This window comes from Juglans microcarpa x Juglans regia, chromosome 4D (assembly GCF_004785595.1).
Source record: "Juglans microcarpa x Juglans regia isolate MS1-56 chromosome 4D, Jm3101_v1.0, whole genome shotgun sequence".
Lineage (NCBI taxonomy): Eukaryota > Viridiplantae > Streptophyta > Magnoliopsida > Fagales > Juglandaceae > Juglans > Juglans microcarpa x Juglans regia.
The window spans coordinates 5,990,133-6,014,709 of record NC_054600.1 but is presented as its reverse complement, the minus strand read 5'-3'; the positions used below and the strand labels follow the sequence as shown (position 1 = coordinate 6,014,709).

The window sequence follows — 24,577 nt, the reverse complement described above, 5'->3', positions numbered from 1 at the left end:
CAATTTCATCTGATTTATTTATTTATTTTGATAGAAGATTTATTTATTTTCAATGTTTACCCAAAACTTTGAATATTTTTATTTAAATATTCTCTGTTCAATTAAATAAATCCAATATCAAATTCTTTTAGACAAGATAATAATATTATTATTATTAAATATAACATATAAAAAGAGGGAGTCAACGAGGAAGGTCTTAACATTGTAGAACAATTTTCACATAACAAAAACTAAAAAATAATAAGTAAAGTAAAGCCAACAATTATTGTATCGTTCTCGCAAAATGATACAATAAAAATAAAAATGCTTAAAATCCTTTAAGAAATATGAAAGTTATTAAAATTCATAATAATAATTATTATCATAGATTTTATTATTTTCAATCATAATTATTAATTTAACACATTTTAAATGAATATATATATATATATACACATTTACTAGCTAAAAATAAATACAAGACAACACCTCTAAAAAAAAACAAAAACACTTAAAATGTCTGAAAATTAGAACACCATGGGATGTGAAAGTAGAGTAGAGGAAGAAATATGAAACTGTGCTCCTTCCCGCAGAGAAATCTTGCCCCTTAATATCGAAAACGGCAAAACGCGAAGCATCGAGCAAACACGTCGTCGTTCTTTCCCTCGTACAGAACAATGGCTCTAATGGGGGAGGAGGGTCGGGGCTACGAACTGGCCAGAAAGCTTGAGACCTGCGGGGTGTGGCGCCCGTGGCTGGGTGACTCCAAATACGCCGGCTTCGTCCAATTCCTCGCCTCGCCTTCCTCATGGGAAGCCTTCATGCGGACCGACGAGTCCAATTCTAGGGCTCATATCCATCTCCAACTCCGGGTTCGAGCGCTCCTCTTCGACAAAGCCAACATCTCTCTCTTCCTCCGCTCGAATCCGTCGTCTTCTTCGTCTCTAGCGTCTTCTTCTATTGCAGTTTCGAAGCTCAATCCGAGTTGTGAGTCTCCAATTAGATTCTCAGCGTGTGTTTTTTTTGGCTGTGGATTCGAGTTGTGGTTTGTAATTGAAGCTGTTGTTGCAGATTTGAGATTGCGCGGTGATGACGTTTACTTCACGTTGGAGAACTCTGCACAAGACGGGGCACAACAGCGGGAAGGTGGTGTTTCGTCCAATACGGCGTCGTCAAAGGTTCGGTACCTCAATTTCATCCTCTTTTATCTGTACTTGTTTGCTTGTTTTTTCCAAAATTTTTGGTGCATTGAATTCCACATGAAAATAACGTAGAAAAAAAAAAAAAATTAAATACCACTTGAAAATTTGACGAATGTGAGAAATTTATAGTAACTAATAGGGGTTGGGAATGCGAGTTCTAACATGTTAGGGGAATGCAGATGTGACCTTGTGGTTCGTATTTGTTATACGAGTCCTTACTCCACAGAAGGATGTTACGTGTATTCGCATGTTATGCTTGATAAGTGGACTAGAAACTTTTCCTTCGAAGTGTAGTTTGCGTGCTCCAGAGCTGCTTCCTCTTTTTTACGCATTTGGTTTGGTGAACTTTTCAAGCTTCAATAGATATTTAGGGTGGCTACAGGAAATTTGGTTCGCTATCCTACTTTGGCTAGAGCTTTATTTTTCCCATAGGAAAACGCCAATTTCAGTCCTGCCTCAGTATGCATCACTCTTAAACTTCTGCTAGTACGAGTGCACAGCTAAGAAGATTAATTATGTTGCATTTCACAATGGCGTACCTTCTCACGTTCCTTGCATGTAGGCTTACATTCTTATTTGGTTTTCCTATAATCTGGTCTCACCTTGACCTACTTCTAGCCATGTTGCTTTTCTGATGCCTCTTATCTTTTTCCTCGTAAGGCCTCTTTTTTTTTTTGATAAGTAAAATAAGTATATATTCATCAAAACAACTGTCAATTACAAAATCAGAATATGCCCTACTTATGTAGGAGCATTAGAAACTAAAAACTCATGAAAGTCCATGCCATTAAAGTCCACAGCAATGGCCCAAGTACAAAGGGTCCTAAAAAATAACATTTTTAGCTCCGCCATAGATCTCTCTTTGTCTTCAAAAATCCTCTCATTGCGCTCCTGCCACAAGCACCACATAATACAGATAAGAATCATCTTCCAAACCGCTTTGATCTGTCACACACCTATAATCGAGGTCCAGCAAGCCAAAACATCTAACACAATTTTCGGCATAACCCATGCTAAATCCATTCTGCTGAGCACCTCATCCCAAATAGTCCTGGCTATCCCACAATGTAAAAGTAAATGATTCACCGATTCACCTCCCTTTTTACACATACAACACCAGTCTACTATGATTATGCTTCTTTTCCTCAAATTATCCGTAGTAAGAATCTTTCCCAAAGACGCTGTCCACACAAAGAAGGAAGCTTTGGGAGGAGCCTTATTACGCCAAAGCTTTCTCCTAGGAAATTGTATCTCAGTAACTTGTGTGAGTACCTTGTAAAAAGAGCGAACAGTGAACACCCCTTTCCCTATTGGTCTCCACCATAGATCATCTGCATGCTGGGTATTTGGGCGACAAGAATACAAAAGACTATAAAAATCTACAAAACTCCCCATCTCCCAATCCTGTGCTGCCCGATTGAAGTTGATATTCCAGTGGATGTTCCTTCCTACGACTTCCATTACCTCCGCCACCATGGCATCTTTAGCATTTGCAATAAAAAATAGTGTGGGAAACAAGTCTTGTAGAGTGCTAGTGGTACACCAAACATCCTTCCAAAATCTGATCTTGGAACCTGTACCCAATTGCAGTCTTGTGTGTTGATGGAAAACCACCCATCCTCTTCTAATGTGTTTCCATAGCCCCATTCCAGAGGCCCCTCTAACTTCTCTAGTACACCAACCCCCCCTAAACCACCATATTTGTTCTCAATCACAGTCTTCCATAAGGCTTCTGGTTTCTTGATATATCGCCACAACCATTTGCCAAATAATGACCGATTGAACACCCACACATTTCTGATACCCAAACCACCATTGGAGATAGGACGGCACACCATCTCCCACTTAACTAGATGGAATTTAAACTCTTCACCTAAGCCCCCTCCACAGAAAATCTCTTTATAGCTTCTCAAGACGACTTGCCACACTTGCCGGTATAGGGAATAAGGATAAGAAGTAAGTGAGTAGATTAGAAAGCGTACTTTTAATTAACGTAGTCCGGCCCCCTTTTGACAAATACATTCTCTTCCAACCTGCCAGTCTTCTCTCTACTTTTTCAATCACAGTATCCCAAATAGAGCACGCCCTCGGGGCTATACCCAGTGGTAATCCCAAATAGCTCATAGGGAGAGACGCTATCTTACAACCCAATATGCCAGCCAACTCTCTCAAATTATGAACTTCTCCAATAGGCACCAACTCAAATTTGTCATAATTCACTTTTAGACCAGACACTGCTTCAAAACAAAGCAGCAATGCCTTCACAGCCCTCAACTGATCTGGATCGGTTTCGCACATAATAAGTGTATCATCTGCAAACAGCAAATGTGAAATGGTAGTGATACCCCTATGCGGTGATCCAATCTGAAAACCACAAATAAAACCATTAGTCACTAAAGTCGAGATCATCCTGCTTAGTGCCTCCATAATAATAACAAAAAGTAATGGAGATAATGGATCTCCTTGTCTCAAACCACGAAAGCTCGGGAAGAAATCCTCTGGGCTGCCGTTGATTAACACAGAGAATCTTGCCGTGGATATACACCATCTGATCCAAGACCTCCATCTTTCTCCAAATCCACACCTACCCAGTAAACATAACAGAAAATCCCAATTAACATGATCATACGCCTTTTCCATATCTAACTTACACATAAGCCCTAAGCTGCCAGCCTTCAATCTACTGTCCAGACATTCATTAGCAATTAGAGTCGCATCAAGTATCTGTCTATCCTTCACAAAGGCATTTTGAGGCTTAGTAACAATCTTCCCCAAGACCCCACTCAAACGATTAGCAAGCACTTTAGCAATGATCTTGTAAGTACCATTCACTAGGCTAATAGGCCGAAAATCAGAAATCTCAAAAGCCCCTACCTTTTTAGGGATTAAAGCAAGGAAAGTGGTATTGAGACTTTTCTCAAATTTCCTTACCGAGAAAAACTCCTGAAACACCTTCATAAGATCCTCATTTATCACCTCCCAACATTCTTGGTAAAAACCCATAGAGAAACCATCAGGGCCGGGGGCCTTATCTTTTGCCATTTTCCTTACTACATCATAAACCTCTTCCTCTTCGAAAGCCCTCTCCATCCTAGCAACATCCCCCGACTCAATAGTGTCAAAAACCAAACCATTCAGAGTAGGCCTCCACCCCACCTGTTTAGTGAGGAGCTCTCCAAAGAAACCAACCACGTGATCTTTTATTACCTCTTCTTCTCTACACTCGACCCCCTCAATTTTCAGCATCTCAATGGTATTATTTCTTCTATGAGAGTTTGTAATTTTATGGAAAACTTTGTACTCCGGTCCCCTTCCTTTAGCCAAAGAGCTCTTGATTTCTGGCGCCATGACATCTCTTCTTGTAGAATTATTCTCTCAAGATCTGCAACCAGCAAAGTTTTCTGTGCTTGCTCCTCCTCAGTAAGTGGTCTCCCTTCTTGTAGTCTTTTTAACTCCTGTATTTCCTCCCACTTAGTATTTTTGTTATCCTCTATATTGTCAAAAGACTGTTGGTTCCACACCTTTAAGTCTCTTTTTAAAGCTTTCCGTTTATTTGCAAAAATGAAACTGGGAGTCCCTTCGAAATGATACGAGCTCCACCATTGTTTGACTCTTTCCACAAAACCTTCAGACTTCAACCACATGTTCTCAAACTTAAAATACCTTCTACCGCTGCGAATACCTCCACAATCAAGCAAAATAGGCCAATGATCTGATGTTAGGCGTACCAAACGAGTTTGCCAGACATCAGATAAATGGCTTTCCAGCTCAGATGAAATTAAGAAACGATCCAAACGGGACCAGGACTGATTATTCGACCATGTGGCTACACCCCTGCAAGTGGAAGGTCGATCAAATTCAAGTAAAAAATACACTCAGAGAACTCCAAACTTGTTGGCCTCAATCTTCTACTTCCAGAACATTCACTTTGGAAACGAACCACATTGAAGTCCCCCCCAATACACCAAGGGAGCTCCCACCAGCTATGCACCCCTACAAGCTCGTCCCACAACAATCTTCTGTCAACATCTTGATTAGGCCCATACACACCTGCAAATGCCCACACAAAACCATCTGATACACATTTAAATGAACATGCTACCAAATATCTCTCTATGTATTCCTCCACTTTCTGCACCACATGCTTATCCCACATCACCACAATTCCTCTCGATGCCCCTGAAGAGGCCAAGTATATCCAATCTACATACATGTTGCTCCATAAACTCCGCACCGTCTTCCTACTGATCATTTTCAGCTTCGTTTCCTGTAGGCACACAATGTCCTCTTTCCACTCACGAATTAAATGCCGAATCCGAATACGTTTCTCTACCTCGTTGAGACCCCGGACATTCCAAGATACAATCTTTGGCTTCATTGGGAAATAGTCAGCCCCTTCCCTTTTGCCCTATTCCTACTAGAGCTACTCTCCGAGTTCATCGACCACATCAATCTTTTCAATTCCCGGCTTTTCTTCGATTCCCCCCTCTTATTTTGGCGATGTCCAGCTTCCATAGCAGGTAACAAAACTATGAATTGCTCCTCATACCCATCACAAACAATCCCCACCACATGTTGAATTTCCCTTGCTTTATGTGTAACCCAATCTGAGGCTTGATCTGGAAAATAGTAATTCAATGGGATAGGATTCCCCATTTCCTGAAAACCACCCCCCACTGAAAGCTCCTCCAATCTGCAAGCCTCAGGGATGAAAGGTTCATCCTCCATTGAGTGCATCAAGTCATCTGAATCCTCCTCCTCCTCAGCCACCTCAACTTCCTCAAAGTGTTTCACAGACAGGTCCATCGAAGTCAAGAACACCCCACCTCCCTTCTTCGGCGATTTCTTACCCTCCTTAGGCGGAGAAAACCGAGCCTCGTAGCCCACCATAGCCTGTTGCGCACAGAAACAAGCTGACCCATCGCAGGCCAAATCATCGGCGGCCTCCTCTGTCACCGTCGGCGCCGTCTGTGCTACCAACGGCTGACCCATCGCCGTCGGTTGGCTATCCGGCACAAATCCGAGGTTGTGCAGCTCGGGTGGGAACATCTGGCTAGACCCATCGCCGGCCAGGTCATCGGTTGCCTCCTCTACCACCGTCGGCGCCGTCTGTGCTACCGGCGGCTGACCCACCGCCATCGGTTGGCTGTCCAGCCCAAACCCGAGGCTGTGCAGCTCGAGTGTGAACATCTGGCTAGGGCTCATGCCAGACATAACGGGCAGGGCCTCATTTCTGCTGCTTTGGGTTTGGGGCCTGGGCTGAGACGGCCCAACCCCATTTGGGTTCTGCGACTTGGGCCTAGAAGGCCTTGCCCCACCCTTCTTTCTCCACACAGCCCATCCCTTCCCCTTTAATAATTTCTGCTGGGCCTCATTTTGGGTATTGCCAGGCCCGTGACCCATATCTTTAGATTTCCCTTTTAAAACCCCCGTATCTTCCTTTGCCTTTAATGAACCAACAAATGCCACTATTCCAGCCACGTCCCTCTGCATAGAACGCAACTGCCCCTGCATTTCTAACAACCTCCTTCTGACTTCCCATGACTCCTGACACGCTACAGGGACTCTGCCAAGGGAGTGGCTCGACACACCTTTTGGATTTGACATTTCTTCCCTGCTGCCTGGCCCTTGCCCTCTACCAGCAACTCTCTCACCACCATCACGCAGGTTTACATTCACATCCAAGGCCTCCTTATATGATCGAGCATGGTGTCTCAGTGCCCCTGTGCCGTGACTCCGATAACCTCCACCAGTCAAACCACCCACTTTCGAGCCATCCTTCCCTTGCTCTAACAGCATGTCCTTCATTTTCCTCCATCCCCATCCACTTTCTCCCTCAGGAATACATATAACATTCCTCCTCCCCTCCTGATTATACTCTGAAATTTCAAGATATTTCCCTCTCCTATTAACACAGCGTTGAGCAATAATACTGCTGAATCCATTTCGTGTTGCCGAATAAACCTCCATCTTCCCTTTGCTTAGGCACTCCTCTAAAACCCTCCCAAGCCACTGGATTGAAGAGTAACCCAGCACCACCGAGTGTTCTGTTTTCCATCTTCTCTCTGTTACTTGCATACCACCAGCCCCAAGTTTTGACAAAATAAAGCATTTAGATTCAATCACCACTTCTATATATTGACCCATCATAATCCTCAAAAACTTCCGAGACAATCAACGTAACATAGACAACGAAGGAAACATTACAAGAAGCAACAAGGAGAAAAAAGTATGCATGTGTACGGAGAGAAAAGTATGCATGTGTACGGAAACATTACAACGCACATTTATTTGCATGTTTACCTCATAAGGCCTCTTGGAGGCTGCTTTTCATGTTCTCAGAGCTTTTGATCAGTAACTTCTCACCTTGATATGAAGCTAAATTAATTTTCTGTTACTCATAGTCCATTTCTGTCTTTGACACCTTTTTTTTTTTTTTTTTTTATAAGTAAATGGTAATATTAATTAGGCATAACCCAAGTACACAAAAAGTTATACAATAGATAAGACCTATCTAGGTTGATATAGAAGAAAGAAAATCATGTACATTGAGGCCATTAAAACCTAAATGGAGATGCGGGGTATCGATCCCCGTACCTCTCGCATGCTAAGCGAGCGCTCTACCATGTATATTGATTGGGCTTATTTTCTTGGGCTTCTCTTATATTGATTGTAGTGGGGCTTCGATCAGTAACTGATCACCTTGCCTTCGTTGGACAAGTTGAAGAGATTCTTCTTTGACACCTTGTTTTCTTGGGCTTCTGTTATCGATTGTAATGGGCCTAGTTTTCATAATTTCTTTGCATCCATATATTGCTCCTAATGGTTGCTAGGGGTTTTCCGTGTATACTTCCTGTGTACTTGGGCTATGACTCTTGTTCATTCAAAAGTTTTATTCTTACTTATATAAAAAAAATTCTGGTCAAACAATTTTATCAAAAGTACAAAGTACACACTTGCTGAGAGCCATATTTCCTCGCTTCAATAGGGATAATATATCTTTCCTGTTTTGTTTCTAAGTAAACCTCGATACACCTCAATGGGGCTACTATATATCACTCCTGTCTGATTTCTGTGTAAAGATTGATACTGTATGGTTCCTTCTCAATCTATCAACCTCCTTTTATATTCATATCAATGTGTTGGTGTGTTTGTTGTAAAATATTTTATCAAGTCAGCTCACCTAGAACACTCATATTCCTAGTCTTCTCCTAATGTGGATGCAGTGTTGTTTATTTGAAGATAAGATTTAGGCTTGACTCGAGTGATAGATAGTAATATTTGATATTAGTAATGAGTCATTGTTTGATTGTTAATTAGTTATGAGTCATATTATACTGTACTTTTTCTGTGAAGAAGATTTACTTATGGATAGTATAGCCCCTCTTGTCAAAAAATATTTGCATTAGTTGGTCAACATATCACTTAATTTTGCAGATTCAATCAAGGGTCAGTTTCAGCGTTGGGTCAAGATATGGTGAATCTGAGATTGACAATGTATCACAGAGATTTAGGAATGAAGAACTGCCTGAAACATGGTATAACCAGTTCATTGAGAAGTATAGAGGTAGCAAACCATATAGGTTGTCATCTGCAAACCATGAATTTGACAAACGTACACCTGAAGCGATGTCTTCTTATTTGAGACTTGTTGAGAAGCATAAGAAAAGGCGTTTAGCATTTATGGATGATCACTTGTTGGAAAATGCATCAAACATGCATCCGAATTCTGTCTTAAATGGAAGTAATTCAATTGAAGATGATACACCTTTTTTCCCAGAGGTGATGTTTACATTGAACTGTGTACCTGACAGTGCACTCCCCCCTGCAGAGAGAGTGGATGAAAACCGGAAAGTGGAGTTCTATGGAGTTCTAGATACCTTGCCTCAAGTTATGACCAGGAGTCCTGTGATGATCGAGAGGCTTGGTATCAGGCCTGAGTCCATTAGTATGGAACAAGGAGGAAGCTTATATAGTGGAAAACTAGGGTCGGAAGGGAACAGGAAATGTCTTGGTCCAGAGCAAGCATCACAAACGTCTCAAAAGGTAATAGCAAACATGTTGACAAGTGTGGGGTTTGGTGGTTCCTCGGAAGTTCCAATGGAAGTCTTCTCTCAGTTGCTGAGCTCTCATATATGTAAATTGGGCCGGATATTGAAGGTCCTTGCTGATAGTTACAGAAAGCAGTGTTCAGCTACTGAACTACTTAAGATGTTCCTTAAAACATTGGGATATAGGTAAAGTTGAAATCCCTTCCAAATTTTGCTATCAGAACATTCTCTTAACGTGTGTGTGTGTGTTTTAATTTTTTGCTACCAGAATATTATCCTTGTTTTTTGCTTATAAACAATATTTTTTTGGGGCAAACATTATAGATAAGGAGACTGGAGTTGTGTGTGTGCGTGCGTTTTTGTGGGGTTGCGCTTGCGTGTGTGTGCATGCATACCCAACATATGGTATATACATGATGAAGAGGCAATTTCATTTCCTTTTTACAATTATATCTATCCAACATACTTTCCCGGCAATCACCTTTGCAGAAACTTGTATACGAATTTAGTTGCAAAGGGATAAAGTGTTTTGAGAAGGCCTCACATGCTTCATAAGTGATTTCATGGTTTTATGGAGGCCTGATTAGACAAATCAAATGGTTTTAAATGGTTCGTCATTTTATTGAACGTGTAATACTTCAGATTTAGTATCAGAGGGTAGTGAGAATGAGATCTCATTGTTGTCTGGGAGGAAGAAGTTTTTGTGGTCTATAGTGTCCTAAAGGGCCCCAATTGTAACCTTGTCTTATACTTTTGGAGTATAAGCCAAGAGGTAGCTTAAGCTTTCCATAAGCTTGGCTCAAATCAATATTCACAAAAAACCCCATATTCATCTTTCCCTTGTTAAGTGTAAATTGTTTCAAATATGCAGGCCTTGTCTTTTACATTTGTAATATGAATGGCAACATGAATTTACTAATTCTCTCTATCTCACTCACACACACCAGTAATGTAGGGTCTTTAGCAGAGCTGGTAAAGGATGGCTCCAGGAATTTTGTACAACAAACTCCGCAACAACATCAGGGAATCCAGCCGCAATTGCAGTCACAGCACCATAGTTCCCTTCTACTTCCCCAGCAAGTTTGTACACTGACATTCCATTAGCTTAATTTTAGTTGCATGCTGCTTCTGTGCGTTGTTTAGTTTTGGAGTTGTTTATGGGAGTCCAAAATTCAGCTAGTTGGTTCAAATTTTTTTGATAAGATAAGATTTTATTAATACTCCTAAAGGGTGTTACATAGTAAAGGAAGAATACAAAAAGATCCACTTAACTGGGAAAAAGGGAAAAGTGCTTGACGATCTTTACCAGATTGCTGCCCCTCTTTTTCTTTATCCTAGGGATCCTGGAAAGAAATGATGCTTTTAAATATTTTTGCACCTGTGCTACCTTCAATGTTTTCTAACACAAGCCATTTGCATGAACTAAGTTTGGCGGGCTGGATTTAGAGTCAGCTTTGAAGTCTCCTGTAGGGTTTAGAGTTTCAGAGCCTTACTAGATTTTCAGCTTCGAACTTTGTTAAGAACAGTGGGACATAATTAATACGCTGATTTAATTTCAATTTCTGGTGAACCTATAGATGCCTAGACAAATGCATCCACAGATGCAGCAAATTGTTCATCCCCAGAATCTGGCTTTCCAACATCAGCAGCAGTTGGATAGAATGCGAAGACGCCAACCATCCACTCCTCGCCCTGTTATGGATATGGAGAAAGACAAACCAATGGTTCAAGTTAAGATTGAAAACCCAGCAGAATTACCATTGGATGGTAATACCTTCAACTCTATCAGTGCCAGGCATGGCCAGATACAGTTCCGGCCACAACAAATTGCTGCAATGCCAAATCTCCATGCTCAACCAGGCAGTCAACTTAGACAGATCCCTTCCCTTCAAATGCCCCAAATCCAGACTCAGTAAGAAAAACTCTAAAGAAGACTACTTTCCGCTAATGGCCTTCAGTACAGGAGATTCTTGGCTGAATTTCTGTGAATTTCTTGTTTGCTTGCAGGAACATGGGCATTGTTAGAACCCCACCAGTGAAGGTGGAGGGATTTCAGGAATTGATGGGTGGGGATGCTACATCAAAGCATGATACAGAAGAAAATAGGCTGATGTCCCCCTTAAGCAAATAGCTTGGCAAGTATATTTGGACAATTACCATCCACACGGGTGGGCTGTTCTGACCTTGCTCCTTACTGGTGGCCACTTATGATTGCTAAGCTCCAAGCTTCATGATAGCGTGTGGAAACAACCTAAATTATGTCTTGGGTCCGCCCTTTTCGTTCTGTAAATTATCACTCAGAACTAATTCAATTTGTCTCCTAAGCTTGAGCATCAAGATTGGGTAATCAGAGTTGTAATGAGATTTCACCTGCCATTCATAGTGTCTCGAAGCTTGTACATGGAGATTTTGGGGTTTGTTTTACCCATTTGCCCAAACACGAGTTTGAAAGGCTGCAAGTTAAATGAGTATGAAGAATATGAGTTTCCATGGTCCGGGTAGTACGGCTGAAGATAAGGCGAAGATTTAGGAAGGGGCCTATTGTAGTTCTCACTAAAATATCCACTCAGTCTACGCTGCACGTGCAACGAGCCAACTTTCTTCCATTTTTCCTTTGCCAAAGTTTGTTTCGTTGTAGAGATTTGTTACTTACAAGTCACTTATTCTAAGACTTGATATAATTATTAAAAAAAAAAATGATAAAACACGTACTTTTTTTATATTAAAATTGTAATAGATTTCGTTTTTTTATTTGAAGAAAAAGAGTAAAGAACGAGAGTGTGTAGTAAGGATGGGCAGTGAGGCCCGGCACTCTACTGCCTCTCTTCAGTATGGGTGGGGCAAACCCCCCACCTACTAGATGCGGGGGTGGCCCGCATTCGGCCCCCTAGCGAGGGCGGGGGACATGCAGGGACCAACCCTGTCCTCACTTTTATATATATATATATATATATATATATATATATATATATAAATATTTATATTTTATAAATTGTGTATATATAAATATATATTATAATTTATTAGACTTGTTCACAAGATTGTACATATGTTATCTTGACCTCTTATATAAAGGTTGGTCTAGGAGACCATGATAATATATGTACAATTTTATGAACAAGTCTAAGGGTGCGTTTAGATGTTGAATTGAGTTGAGATGATTAAATATTGTTAGAATATTATTTTTTAATATTATTATTATTTTGAGATTTGAAAAAGTTGAATTTTTTATTATATTTTGTATTAAGATTTGAAAAATTTGTAATGATGAGTTAAGATTAGTTGAGGTGAGTTGAGGTTCTAAACGAATCGTAACTCTTGTAAACAAGTATAACAAATTTAAGAATGATAATATAAAACTATGTTATCAGTTTTTAAGTTATTGTTATATATATAAATTTTAATTTATAATTTAAATTATATAATAATTTAGGTTAAAAAAATATTTCTAAATTTAAAAATAATTTTTAAGTCCAATGGGCATCAATACCGAAGTAGGAAATATCCCTCCAGTCTCCGCTGCACGTGCTACGAGTCAACTTCCTTTCATTTTTCCTTTGCAAAAGTTTATTTCGTTGCAGAGATTTGTTACTTACAAGTCGCTCTTTATTCTAAGACTTGAAATAATTATAAAAAAAAAAATGATAAAACACGTACTTCTTTTTTATTAACATTGTAATAGATTTCGTTTTTTTTTTAAATTTAAAAATAAAGTAAAGAAAAGAGGGAGTAAATAAGAAATATGGATATTAATATTAAATATAATGAAATTAATGGATTAAGTTTATATGTCTATTAATTATAGAAAAATGATGGAAAATCTGATTTTTGTAAGTCAAGAAAATGGCTCTGGTAAGTAGGGTGTGCAAAATTCTGAGAATTCCGACTCCGTCCGACATCCGCTCCGACGCCGACTCCGACGGAGTCGGAGTTGTTGGAATTCGGAGTAGCTCCGAATAGTTATTCGGAGTCGGAGCTACAAGGAGCTCCGACTCCGACTCCGAATTTTTTTTTAAACCCAGCTGTAAAACGACGTCGTTTTACAGCTGGGTTTAAAAAAAAATTATTGAACGACACCGTTCCACTTAATATGGAACGGCGTCGTTTCATATGTCTTCCTTCTTCATACGTCCCCGGTCCCCCCCTTCTTCTTTCTTCTTCAGTTCTTCTTCCTTCTCCCTTCTCTCTCGCGTCTCCCATTCCAGTGACTGAACCAGTGAACTGTGAAGCCGTCCTCACGTCTTGGAGCACGTCTCTTATGAATTGGAGCCAACAGTTGTGATTCTTGTGAATTTGTTGTATTGAATATTCAATATAGTCCCAACACGGCGCTCAAAACCCTGAATTTTACATTGTATTGCAGACTTGCGCTCGAGCGAGGTGTCGAGCGCACGTTGTATTGAACATTGGCTCGAGCGATATGTCGAGCGGAAGTCGAGCGAACCTCTCTGGAAGAGTTCTGCTCGAGCGCCACGTTGAGCGTAGGTCGAGCGAACCTCTCTGGATGGATTATGCTCGAGCGCCACGTCGAGCGCACGTCGAGCGAACCTCTTTGGATAGATTCTGCTCGAGCGCCACGTCGAGCGCACATCGAGCGAACCTTTCTGGATGGGTTCTGCTTGAGCACCACGTTGAGCGCATGTCGAGCGAACCTCTCTGGATGGTTTCTGCTCGAGCGCACGTCGAGCGCACGTCGAGCGAACCTCTCTGGATGGGTTATACTCGAGCGCCACTTCGAGCGCACGTCGAGCGAACCTCTCTGGATGGGTTCCGCTGAGTCGAGCGCACGTCAACCGAACCTCGATGTAATAATACATCGATACAATAATATATGTCCTATTGTATAATACAATAGCCTAGTTTATTTTTAAACTAATTTTTTTGCTTCTAATTTAATTTTTTCAGTTTCATTGGTTGTGATATGGATCCTAGACATAATGGAGATGATCGTCCACAAGGGGATGTGGCGGATGCCAATGCTACAACTCCTACACCGGTGGGTACTTCTACCCCTAGAGCCACATCTAGGGCAGCTACATCTAGAGCAACTACATCTAGAGTAGCTACATCTTGTGCGAGTAGTTGACTCCCACTCCCAGTTGATATAGAGGATGAGGATATGTTCAACGAAGAGAAGGAGATGCCCATTGAGCAAGATCAACCACCACGACCTTCTAAAAAGAGGTCGTGGACATGGGAGCATTTCACCAAAATTCCTGGTGAAATTGCGAACCCAGTAGCAAGATGCCATTACTGTGGATCACTTTGTAGATGCCATTCGAAGAAGCAAGGTACTAGTGTATTAATAGCACATCTAAATGGTTGCCAACGATATAAGGTAGCGAAGGGATTGCAAGCCACTGATCAGACCAATCTCAGTTACCAAACTTCTACAGCCACTGATGGTACACAGACTAAGAAATTGGTCATCCCTCAATACAGTGAGAAGATGTTGAGGGACATGCTTGCAGAGATGATAATTACTGATGAGATGCCATTTACCACGGTCGAGAAAAGAGGCTTTCTAAAGTTTCTAAATTTTGTTGAGCCACGATTTCCCATTCCATCACGGTATACAGTGATGCGAGATTGTATGAAGAGGCATGCGAAAGACAAGGAGAAGATGAGGAAGACGTTTATTACCACTGGCCAGAGAGTGTCTTTTACGACTGACACATGGACTTCCATACAGAACGTCTGCTACATGTGTATCACAGCACACTACATTGACAGTGAGTGGATTTTGCATAAAAAAATTATTGATTTTAAAGAAATTGTGGATCATAAAGGTGCATCCATTGGGGCGAAGATGGATGATTGTTTAAAGGACTGGGGAATTCGAAAAGTGCTGTGTATTACAGTTGACAATGCCAGTGCGAATGAAACAACAATTGATTGGTTTAAGCGGAACACGACGGTGAGATGATGTCATTCGGGCCCACGAGTTTATTCACGTTCGATGCAATGCTCATATCATTAACCTCATAGTTGATGAGGGATTAAAAGAGGTTCATCATTCCATAATCCGAGTTTGCAACATTGTACAATATGTGAGGGGTTCCCCTCAAATGCTTGCCAAGTTTAAGGCAATAGCAGAAGATCTGAAGATTGAATGTTCTAGTATGCTGTGCTTGGACGTTTCGACTCGATGGAATTCTACATATATGATGTTGGATGTGGCATAGAAGTACCAAAAAGCATTCGAGCGGATGGAGGTCGAGGATGGGGGCCTGAGGTATGTTTTGTTGGAGCCAGCATGACAGGGGCTCGGTGCGCCGGACGCACATGATTGGACCAGTGTGAGTTATTTTGTTGAATTTTTAAGAACTTTTTATGAGATAACCATGCGGCTATCTGAATCTAAATATACGACTGCGAACTCATTTTTCAGCGAGCTCTCGGAGCTTCACTTCCAGTTGGAAAATAGTTGTACTGACTCTACTGGATTGTTATCTGCTATGGCTACGATGATGAAGATCAAATATGATAAATATTGGAGGAATATTGAGAAGATAAATAGATTGCTATTTGTGGCTGTGATCCTTGACCCCCGAGTTAAGTTGGCCGTTCTAGAATTTTGGATAAATTCCGTCCTCGGAGCAGTGAAGGCTGCAGAGTTTATTAGATTGCTAAAAATTGATGTTGATGACTTATATCATCATTATAGTACTAGTGCTCAGCCTTCATCCGCAATTGGTAGCTCCTCACATTCGAGGCCGATAGGATTGACAATTTCCTCAGGTGATACTGACCGATCTGTAGGGGTTAGAGGCAATCTTATTATATGGCAGTATCATCAACTCATGTCAACAAGGAATATTATGCATTGTATATCTGAGGTTGAACGATATTTTATAGAAGCTGTCGAGACACCTAGTGATATATTTCAGTTATTAACTTGGTGGAAAGTTAATTCCACCAAGTATCCAGTCCTTTCCCGTGTGGCCCGAGATGTACTAGCTATTCCTGTCACTACGCTTGCCTCAGAGTCGGTATTTAGCACTGGAGGTCGCGTGTTGGATGCTTATCGGAGTTCATTGTCACCGTCAACCGTGGAGGCCCTCGTTTGCACACAGAATTGGATAAGTGAAACGCCTATTGGACTAGATACTGTTGGCGTTGATGCCGAGAGCTATAGGCTTGAATCGGGTAAGTTTATATGTTTTTAAATGATGATTTAATTATTTTTAATGTTTCTAACTTCTATTGTTTATGATTTTATAGATCTAATTGTGAACCCTAATATAATTACCGATCATTGAGAGTCTGGAACGGACGCTACTTGAGAGTTGAGATGGAGTTGAGAGAACCTCATTTCTTGGTAAGAATCAAATTATTCTTTTACCGTATTCAATTTTTTATTATCAATTTTTTTTCATCTATTGATTGCTACTTTCTATTTTCATTTCAGGCATGACCAATGGAACAAAAAGTATTTGAGTGAAATCCGTATTTAATTTTTTTGTAGTTATATTTCAAGACTGAGTCATATTATTATTACGTTATAAATGAGACTGTTATAATTTATAGTTACATCATACATGTTATTTACTTTTTAAATTATTTATATAGTTATATTTATGTAGTTATATCCCTAGCAAAGACGTGAGATAAGTATTCTTTATTCTATAATTTCTATTAATACTTATCCATCTTCTCTCAAACGTTTAGAATTTATTATCCATTATCTCAGTGGTAAGATTTGTTTAGGTGTTGTTTAGATTTGAAGATGAGTTGAGATGAGTTGAGATGAGTTATGAATAATAGTGAAATGAATTATAAATAATAGTAAGATTTATGAATTAAAATTAATAAATAATAATAAGATGAATTAAAATGAATTAAAATAAATTACGAATACAAATCGAGTCCACCTCTCCCATCCCAATGCACCTAACCCACCAGTTTTTGTAGCTAGTAAAATAATTATATATATTACGTGTCCCACCTGCCACCTCTTTTTCTTTTCGTCTTCCTAATCCGAGCGGCCCCCACAATATATACGAATCTCAAAAGCAATCTAAATAGGACACGTTCATCTCATTTTTTTTTTATTTATTTACTTATTGTGAAGTTATATTTGTTTGTCAACCCTTTGATTTCTTTAAAATAAAGAGTGGTTCTACTCTACCTACTACTAATCGATGTTACTGTTAATTGTAAAAATAATTTTTTATTTTTTTAATATATTTAAATATTTTAAAAAAATATATATCAATACGTTTAAAATTAAAAAATTTATCGAACAGTCAAATCAAACCGTACATTTAGGATGGCAGAGTAGCCTTTTTTAAAAAAAAAATCTGCAGATGATAAAAGTGGCACATTTTTTATAATAAAATAAAAGTATAGCATATATATAAACGAAGGATCGATTATCATTAAATTATTATTTTTTTTTGTTTTTCTTTCTTAAATATTAAGAAATCTTAAAACATTTTTTAATGTTTAAGAAAAATTAATAATTTAATGCATTTCTAAATATTTAATAAAAAAAAAAATGCAGCCATCGGTGCCTATGCTCGGTAAACCATCGCATTTCTCATTCCAAAAACACCGGTCGGACATGCATGCATGTTTTTCATCATCTGGGCAAGTGTCATACTTGAATAACATTGATTGTAAATTAAATTCATAATCACCAATAGTCGAATAAAATATTCCTTTAATTCTCCCATGCAGGTAAAGTTAGAGTTTTAATTTTTTTTATCTACTCATTATAATTTTTCTAAATTTTCAAACAAAACATAAAAAATAATACTAATTTTTTAAACTTTAAAATAAAAAATTATATTTCAACAATTTTTTAATTTTATAATATTTTTATTCAATTTTTTGTTTTTTATTTACTAAAATTTAATAAAATAATTTAAGAAAAAATGTTATTAAATTTTTTCTTAAATTATTTTATTATTATTTACGTATAAAAAAATATTCTAGATATTCAAACCGGCTAAGAAAAGGTACAGAGTTTGCAGTTTTAGCTTTTAAACATGGGCGGTGTTACATATACTGCTCCCAGCTACTGTTTGGAGGGTATAATTAATCTATTTTTTTTGTTATTTTTTTACATATATTTTTTAATACTTTTCTAAAAAATTAAAAAAATCATAATATTATTAAATAATATTTCTTTAATTAATAAGTAAAAAAAAAAATTAAAAAAAAAATAAAAATTTTTAATAATAACACCGATTGACAAAAACCAATAGTGATAGTATCATTTTCGTTTAAATATTAGATCTAACGACAGAACCGTTTTTGAGTGGTTTGTTAGGTAAGTGGCTGGAACGTGAATTTTACAAATGAATTATTAGGAATATAGGGGAGTTTGCTTTTCAAAATAACTTTACTAATAATCATTTTTTTAATTATTAAAATATAAATAAAATAAATTAATCAAATGATGATTTCGATAGGGCAAACTCATGCACATGTTAAAATAAAAATAAAATATTGTTAAAAGATTTTTTTTAATATTATTTTTATTTTAAAATTTAAAAAATTTAAATTATTTATTTTATTTTATGTTAAAAAAAATAATAATTAAATAAAATGATATGAGAATAATTGTAAAAATAAATGAGACGTGTCATTTTTCTTAAAACTAATCTTTGATACGCTTTTAGGTTGAATAAATTCCATGTATTTCATTTTAAAAAATAAAATTTATTATTAATTTTTTTTTACGGAAATCTTGAATTTATCTATTTTTTTCCAATATAAATACACAAAACTTAGAACTCTAATGCTAGAAATATCATTTCTCGAATTATTAGCAATTCGGTGTGATAGTGATTCCTTTTATTGACATATTATTTTGATTATATTAAATAGTATGTGACACATTTATCACTATTAGATGATAAAAAAATAAGTAATAATAATCATTTAATAATAATAAATGTTCCACATCATACTTAGTGATATGAAAATGAGACGATAGTATAGAATATAGAATTTTTCATATATATATATATATTTGAGCGGTGCTATTTTACTATCCGAGTAGCACTGCTCTTTATTACCGCTAGTAGTAAAATTATTTTTTTTTATTCATATTTTTTTAATATATTTAAATATTTTAAAAAATAAAAAAAATATCTATATATTTAAAATCACATTCTTTATCATTTGGTAAAAAAAAACCGAACAATCAAACAGACCGACATGGTTTTGGCGGTATAGTTGACTTTTCCTATATATTTATTTATGTGATATAAGATTTTCTGGTGGCGGATAGCCGTGGTTTCTACAAGTGTGATGACCATTACAAAAAGAAAAAAGAAATCACCGTCAAATCATTTTGGACTGTATTCAAGGAGAGAGAGATAATATGATGAACTCAGAGAATACCACCAAAATGGACGCCATGGCTGATGATCTACCTAAAAAGCTTCACATAGCCATGTTCCCATGGCTGGCCTTCGGTCACATAATCCCGTTCTTAGAGCTCAGCAAGCACATAGCTCGAAAGGGTCATCATATTTCATTCATTTCTACTCCTAGAAACATTGAACGCCTCCCAAAGACCCCTCTAGATCTAGCATCTTTCATAAATTTTGTGAAGTTGCCCTTGCCCCATGTAGAGAACCTCCCAGAAAACGCAGAGGCCACCATGGATGTACCACACCACATAATTCCATACCTTAAGATCGCTTTCGACAGTCTCCAGGAACCTTTGTCTCGTTTCTTGGAAACCTCCACTCCCGATTGGATTGTATATGACTTTGCCCCCCATTGGTTACCACCAATTGCTATTAAGCTATGCATCTCACGGGCGTTCTTCTGTGTTTTCAGTGCATCGTGTGTAGGTTTCTTTGGACCACCAGCAGAGTCAAGTGTGATGGAAGATGCTATATATCCAAGGGGCACGAGGATGGAGCCCGAGCGTTTAACTGTACCTCCCAAATGGGTTCCCTTTCCAACGAAAGTGGCGTTTCCGCTATTTATGGCAAAGCAAATAGTGCTTGGCTTCTATGAAGAAAATGCTTCTGGTATTTGCGATTGGTTTCGTTACAGTAAAACGATGTTAGGCACCGAAATCATGGCTGTTAAAGCTTGCATGGAGGTCGAGGGTGAGTGGTTGAAACTTACGGAAAACTTTATAATTTACCTATAATTCCAGTGGGCTTATTGCCACCGTCGGCTGAAGATCAAGGCGGACATGATGATAACAAGGATAGCACTTGGGGAACGATTGTCGAGTGGTTAGACAAGCAAGAGAAAGGGTCAGTGGTTTACGTCGCATTTGGAAGTGAGACTAAACCAAGTCAAGAAGACTTCAAAGAGTTGGCTCTAGGGCTGGAGCAATCGGGTTTGCCTTTCTTTCTTGTTCTAAGAAAGCAAAATAGCCAAGAAAATGGGGAAGACTTGGATGATCAGATTCCTGAAGGATTTGAGGAACGAACCAGAGATCGTGGGGTTCTTTGGAAGGGTTGGGCGCCTCAGGTTAAGATATTAGGTCACGATTCAGTTGGGGGTTACTTTACACATTGTGGTTGGAGTTCAGTGGCAGAGGCATTCCAATTTGGACGTCCACTCATTATGTTGCCCATTTTTGGGGACCAAGTACTGAATGCTAAGCTTTTAGAGGAGATGCAGACAGGAGCAGAGGTACCCAGAAATGAGCAAGACGGGTCGTTTAGCAGGGAGTCTGTGGCCAAAACGCTAAGGTTGGTGATGAAGGATGTAGAGGGACAGATTTACAGGGATAAAGCTAAGGAGATGATGACCAGTTTTGGAGACAAGCAACTCCAGTACCGATATGTAGGCAAATTCGTTGAGTTTCTTGAGAATCATGGACAGGCTTGTGGTGATCGCTAATACCAAGGGTCGTTAGAAAGTGGAGTAAAGTACTGCAGTAAAGTTTGCCTCAAAGTCTCTTAATCAAGGAGTAAATTATGAACATTCTCCCTTCTTTTTTTTTTTTTTTTTTGGTTTCAGTTTCTGATTTTTCTGAAATATTGAGTTGAAGGTGCTGCTTCTGTACGTCGGTTTTAAGTTTAAAATAAAGAACCTAATTAATGCAGTGCTCGTTATACAAGATTTAGCCGGGCCTGTACTCTATATATATCTTGTTCAGAAAGTTTCTTTTGTAGATTTTCAGCCTAGAAGAAGGAAAAATTACATGTTTACCTTTGTCTTTACCATTTAAGAGAGATTTTCACGTTGAATTACTCATCTATTAGATAAAATAATAATAAAATAATTTTTTAATAATAATAATTGTTTTTTCTAATTTTGTTTCATATTTTATAATTAAACTGACAATATATTAATTAATAATTTAATTTTTAATTAAATTGTTTTATGCCAACTATTTTTTTTACCAGCCTAATCATCCAAAAATCATTCGGGAAGAGAGAAAGCGAGAGAGAGATTAGAAATGAATTAGGCGGGGCAAAACAGAGAAAGAGCTACTGATTTTAATTGAGTAAAATATATCTTTGGCAACCAAACGTTTGGACGCCAAATATGAATTTTGGCTTCCAACTCAAAGTCTTTATTTTCAAATAGAATGTTGATTTCCAATAAAATCGTTTTATTTATTGTAAATAGATCGAAGAATATTGTTGATTTACGTACTGTACTGTAAAATATGAAAAACATATTGATTGTTCATTGAATTCATAAATCAACAATATTGGAAGACAATATCCCATAATAAGTACTGCTCGATCCTATCATTGTCGGGAGATCACGTCTCATTCGTTTAATTAATCGAATCATGTCGTGTGGTAGAAGATGATCATCAATTTCTGGGGGTGGATACGCGCGCGTGCTTTCCGTCTTCCGACATAAAGTTGACGATTAGAAAAACAATTAACGTCAAAAAATTTTGGACTAGAGGAGAAGAGATTATAAGATCGCACAAACTCAGAATATCATGACTACAATATTGAACGCCGCCATGGCTAATCAGCAGGAGAAGCTTCACATGGCCATGTTCCCATGGCTGGCCTTCGGCCACATAATCCCCTTCTTACTTGTTAGAGCTTATTAGCAAGCACATAACTCGAAAGGGTCATCGTATTTCGTCCATATCCACTCCTAGAAACATTGAACGCCTCCCAAAGATCCTGGCCTCTAGATCTAACACCTTTCGTGAGTTTCGTGAAACGAACCTTTCCCCATGTAGAGAACCTCCAAGAAAATGCAGAGTCCACCTGCATGGACGTACCACACCACATAATTTCATACCTTAAGGTTGCCCATTGATACGGAAGAATCCTCTTCGGATCCTTTCCTTGATCTTAGATGATTTTATCTTGTATATATCTTTACTTTCCTAGTTTATAGGATAATTTCAACTGCATATATTCTGTTATTTGTTTCCTATTATATAGGACTTTCCAATTGTAAATACGTTCTATATAATGAAACCGATAGCCTCAATATTCTGTTGGAGTATATAGTGTCCTAAAGGGCCCCAATTGTAACCTTGTCTTATACTTTTGGAGTATAAGCCAAGATGTAGCTTAAGCTTTCCATAAGCTTGGCTCAAATCAATATTCACAAAAACCCATATTCATCTTTCCCTTGTTTAAGTGTAATTTGTTTCAAATATGCAGGCCTTGTCTTTTACATTTGTAATATGAATGGCAACATGAATTTACTAATTCTCTCTATCTCACTCACACACACCAGTAATGTAGGGTCTTCAGCAGACCTGGTAAAGGATGGCTCCAGGAATTTTGTACAACAAACTCCGCAACAACATTAGGGAATCCAGCCGCAATTGTAGTCACAGCACCATAGTTCCCTTCTACTTCCCTAGCAAGTTTGTACACTGACATTCCATTACTCTTAATTTTAGTTGCATGCTGCTTCTGTGCGTTGTTTAGTTTTGGAGTTGTTTATGGGAGTCCAAAATTCAGCTAGTTGGTTCAAATTTTTTTGATAAGACAAGATTTTATTAATACTCCTAAAGGGTGTTACATAGTAAAGGAAGAATACAAAAAGATCCACTTAACTGGGAAAAAGGGAAAAGTGCTTGACGATCTTTACCAGATTGCTGCCCCTCTTTTTCTTTATCCTAGGGATCCTGGAAAGAAATGGTGCTTTTAAATATTTTTGCACCTGTGCTACCTTCAATGTTTTCTAACACAAGCCATTTGCATGAACGGCGGGCTGGATTTAGAGTCAGCTTTGAAGTCTCCTGTAGGGTTAAGAGTTTCAGAGCCTTACTAGATTTTCAGCTTCGAACTTTGTTAAGAACAGTGGGACATAATTAATACGCTGATTTAATTTCAATTTCTGGTGAACCTATAGATGCCTAGACAAATGCATCCACAGATGCAGCAAATTGTTGATCCCCAGAATCTGGCTTTTCAACATCAGCAGCAGTTGGATAGAATGCGAAGATGCCAACCATCCACTCCTCGCCCTGTTATGGATATGGAGCAAGACAAACCAATGGTTCAAGTTAAGATTGAAAACCCAGCAGAATTACCATTGGATGGTAATACCTTCAACTCTATCAGTGCCAGGCATGGCCAGATACAGTTCCGGCCACAACAAATTGCTGCAATGCCAAATCTCCATGCTCAACCAGGCAGTCAACTTAGACAGATCCCTTCCCTTCAAATGCCCCAAATCCAGACTCAGTAAGAAAAACTCTAAAGAAGACTGTTTTCCGCTAATGGCCTTCAGTACAGGAGATTCTTGGCTGAATTTCTTGTTTGCTTGCAGGAACATGGGCATTGTTAGAACCCCACCAGTGAAGGTGGAGGGATTTCAGGAATTGATGGGTGGGGATGCTACATCAAAGCATGATACAGAAAAAAATAGGCTGATGTCCCACTAAAGCAGATAGCTTGGCAGGTATATTTAGGCATTTACCATCCACACGGGTGGGCTGTTCTGACCTTGCTCCTTACTGGTGGCCACTTATGGTTGCTAAGCTCCAAGCTTCATGATAGCGAGTGGAAACAACCTAACTTATGTCTTGGGTCCGCCCTTTTTGTTCTGTAAATTATCACTCAGAACTAATTCAATTTGTCTCCTAACCTTGAGCATCAAGATTGGGTAATCGGAGTTGTAATTAGATTTCACTTGCGCCATTCACAGTGTCTCGAATTTGCTTGTACATGGAGATTTCAGGCTTTGTTTTACCCATTTGCCCAAACACGAGTTTGGAAGGCTATAAAGTTAAATGAGTATGAAGAATATGAGTTTCCATGGTCCGGGTAGTATGGTCAAAGATAAGGCGAAGATTGAGGAAGGGGCCTAATGTAGTTCTCACTGAAGTCGGAAATATCCCTCCATTGTCCGCTGCACGTGCCACGAGTCAACTTTCTTCCATTTTTCCTTTGCAAAAGTTTATTTCGTTGTAGAGATTTG

General features: G+C 38.5%; 1 protein-coding gene and 1 pseudogene across 6 annotated transcripts; both read left to right on the top strand.

Annotated features, from left to right (window-relative positions):
* The first annotated feature begins 581 nt into the window (after nucleotides 1-581).
* Nucleotides 582-24,362, top strand: LOC121260945. 6 transcript variants are annotated; one of them, XM_041163047.1, is made up of 7 exons: nucleotides 592-966; nucleotides 1,039-1,157; nucleotides 8,619-9,418; nucleotides 10,180-10,312; nucleotides 10,810-11,144; nucleotides 11,240-11,371; nucleotides 24,251-24,362. In XM_041163047.1, exons 1-6 carry the CDS (start codon nucleotides 657-659, stop codon nucleotides 11,361-11,363), a joined length of 1,821 nt encoding a protein of 606 aa, XP_041018981.1. In that variant the 5' UTR covers nucleotides 592-656; the 3' UTR covers nucleotides 11,364-11,371; nucleotides 24,251-24,362. The 6 variants fall into 6 exon arrangements, with proteins under 6 accessions (XP_041018982.1, XP_041018984.1, XP_041018981.1 ...); XM_041163046.1 differs by lacking the exon at nucleotides 24,251-24,362 and adding an exon at nucleotides 11,564-11,608; XM_041163048.1 differs by lacking the exons at nucleotides 10,810-11,144; nucleotides 11,240-11,371 and adding an exon at nucleotides 23,507-23,841 and having other exon boundaries at nucleotides 582-966; nucleotides 23,927-24,308.
* On the top strand, nucleotides 19,463-21,121 carry LOC121260947 (annotated as a pseudogene).
* Nucleotides 24,363-24,577: the final 215 nt, after the last annotated feature.

Coding starts and splice junctions, on each gene's coding strand:
- LOC121260945 (XM_041163047.1), top strand. CDS start 657: ATGGCTCTAATGGGGGAGGAGGGTCGGGGCTACGAACTGGCCAGAAAG. Junction 967..1,038: donor TTCGAAGCTCAATCCGAGTT/GTGAGTCTCCAA, acceptor TTGTAATTGAAG/CTGTTGTTGCAGATTTGAGA. Junction 10,313..10,809: donor CCCTTCTACTTCCCCAGCAA/GTTTGTACACTG, acceptor GTGAACCTATAG/ATGCCTAGACAAATGCATCC.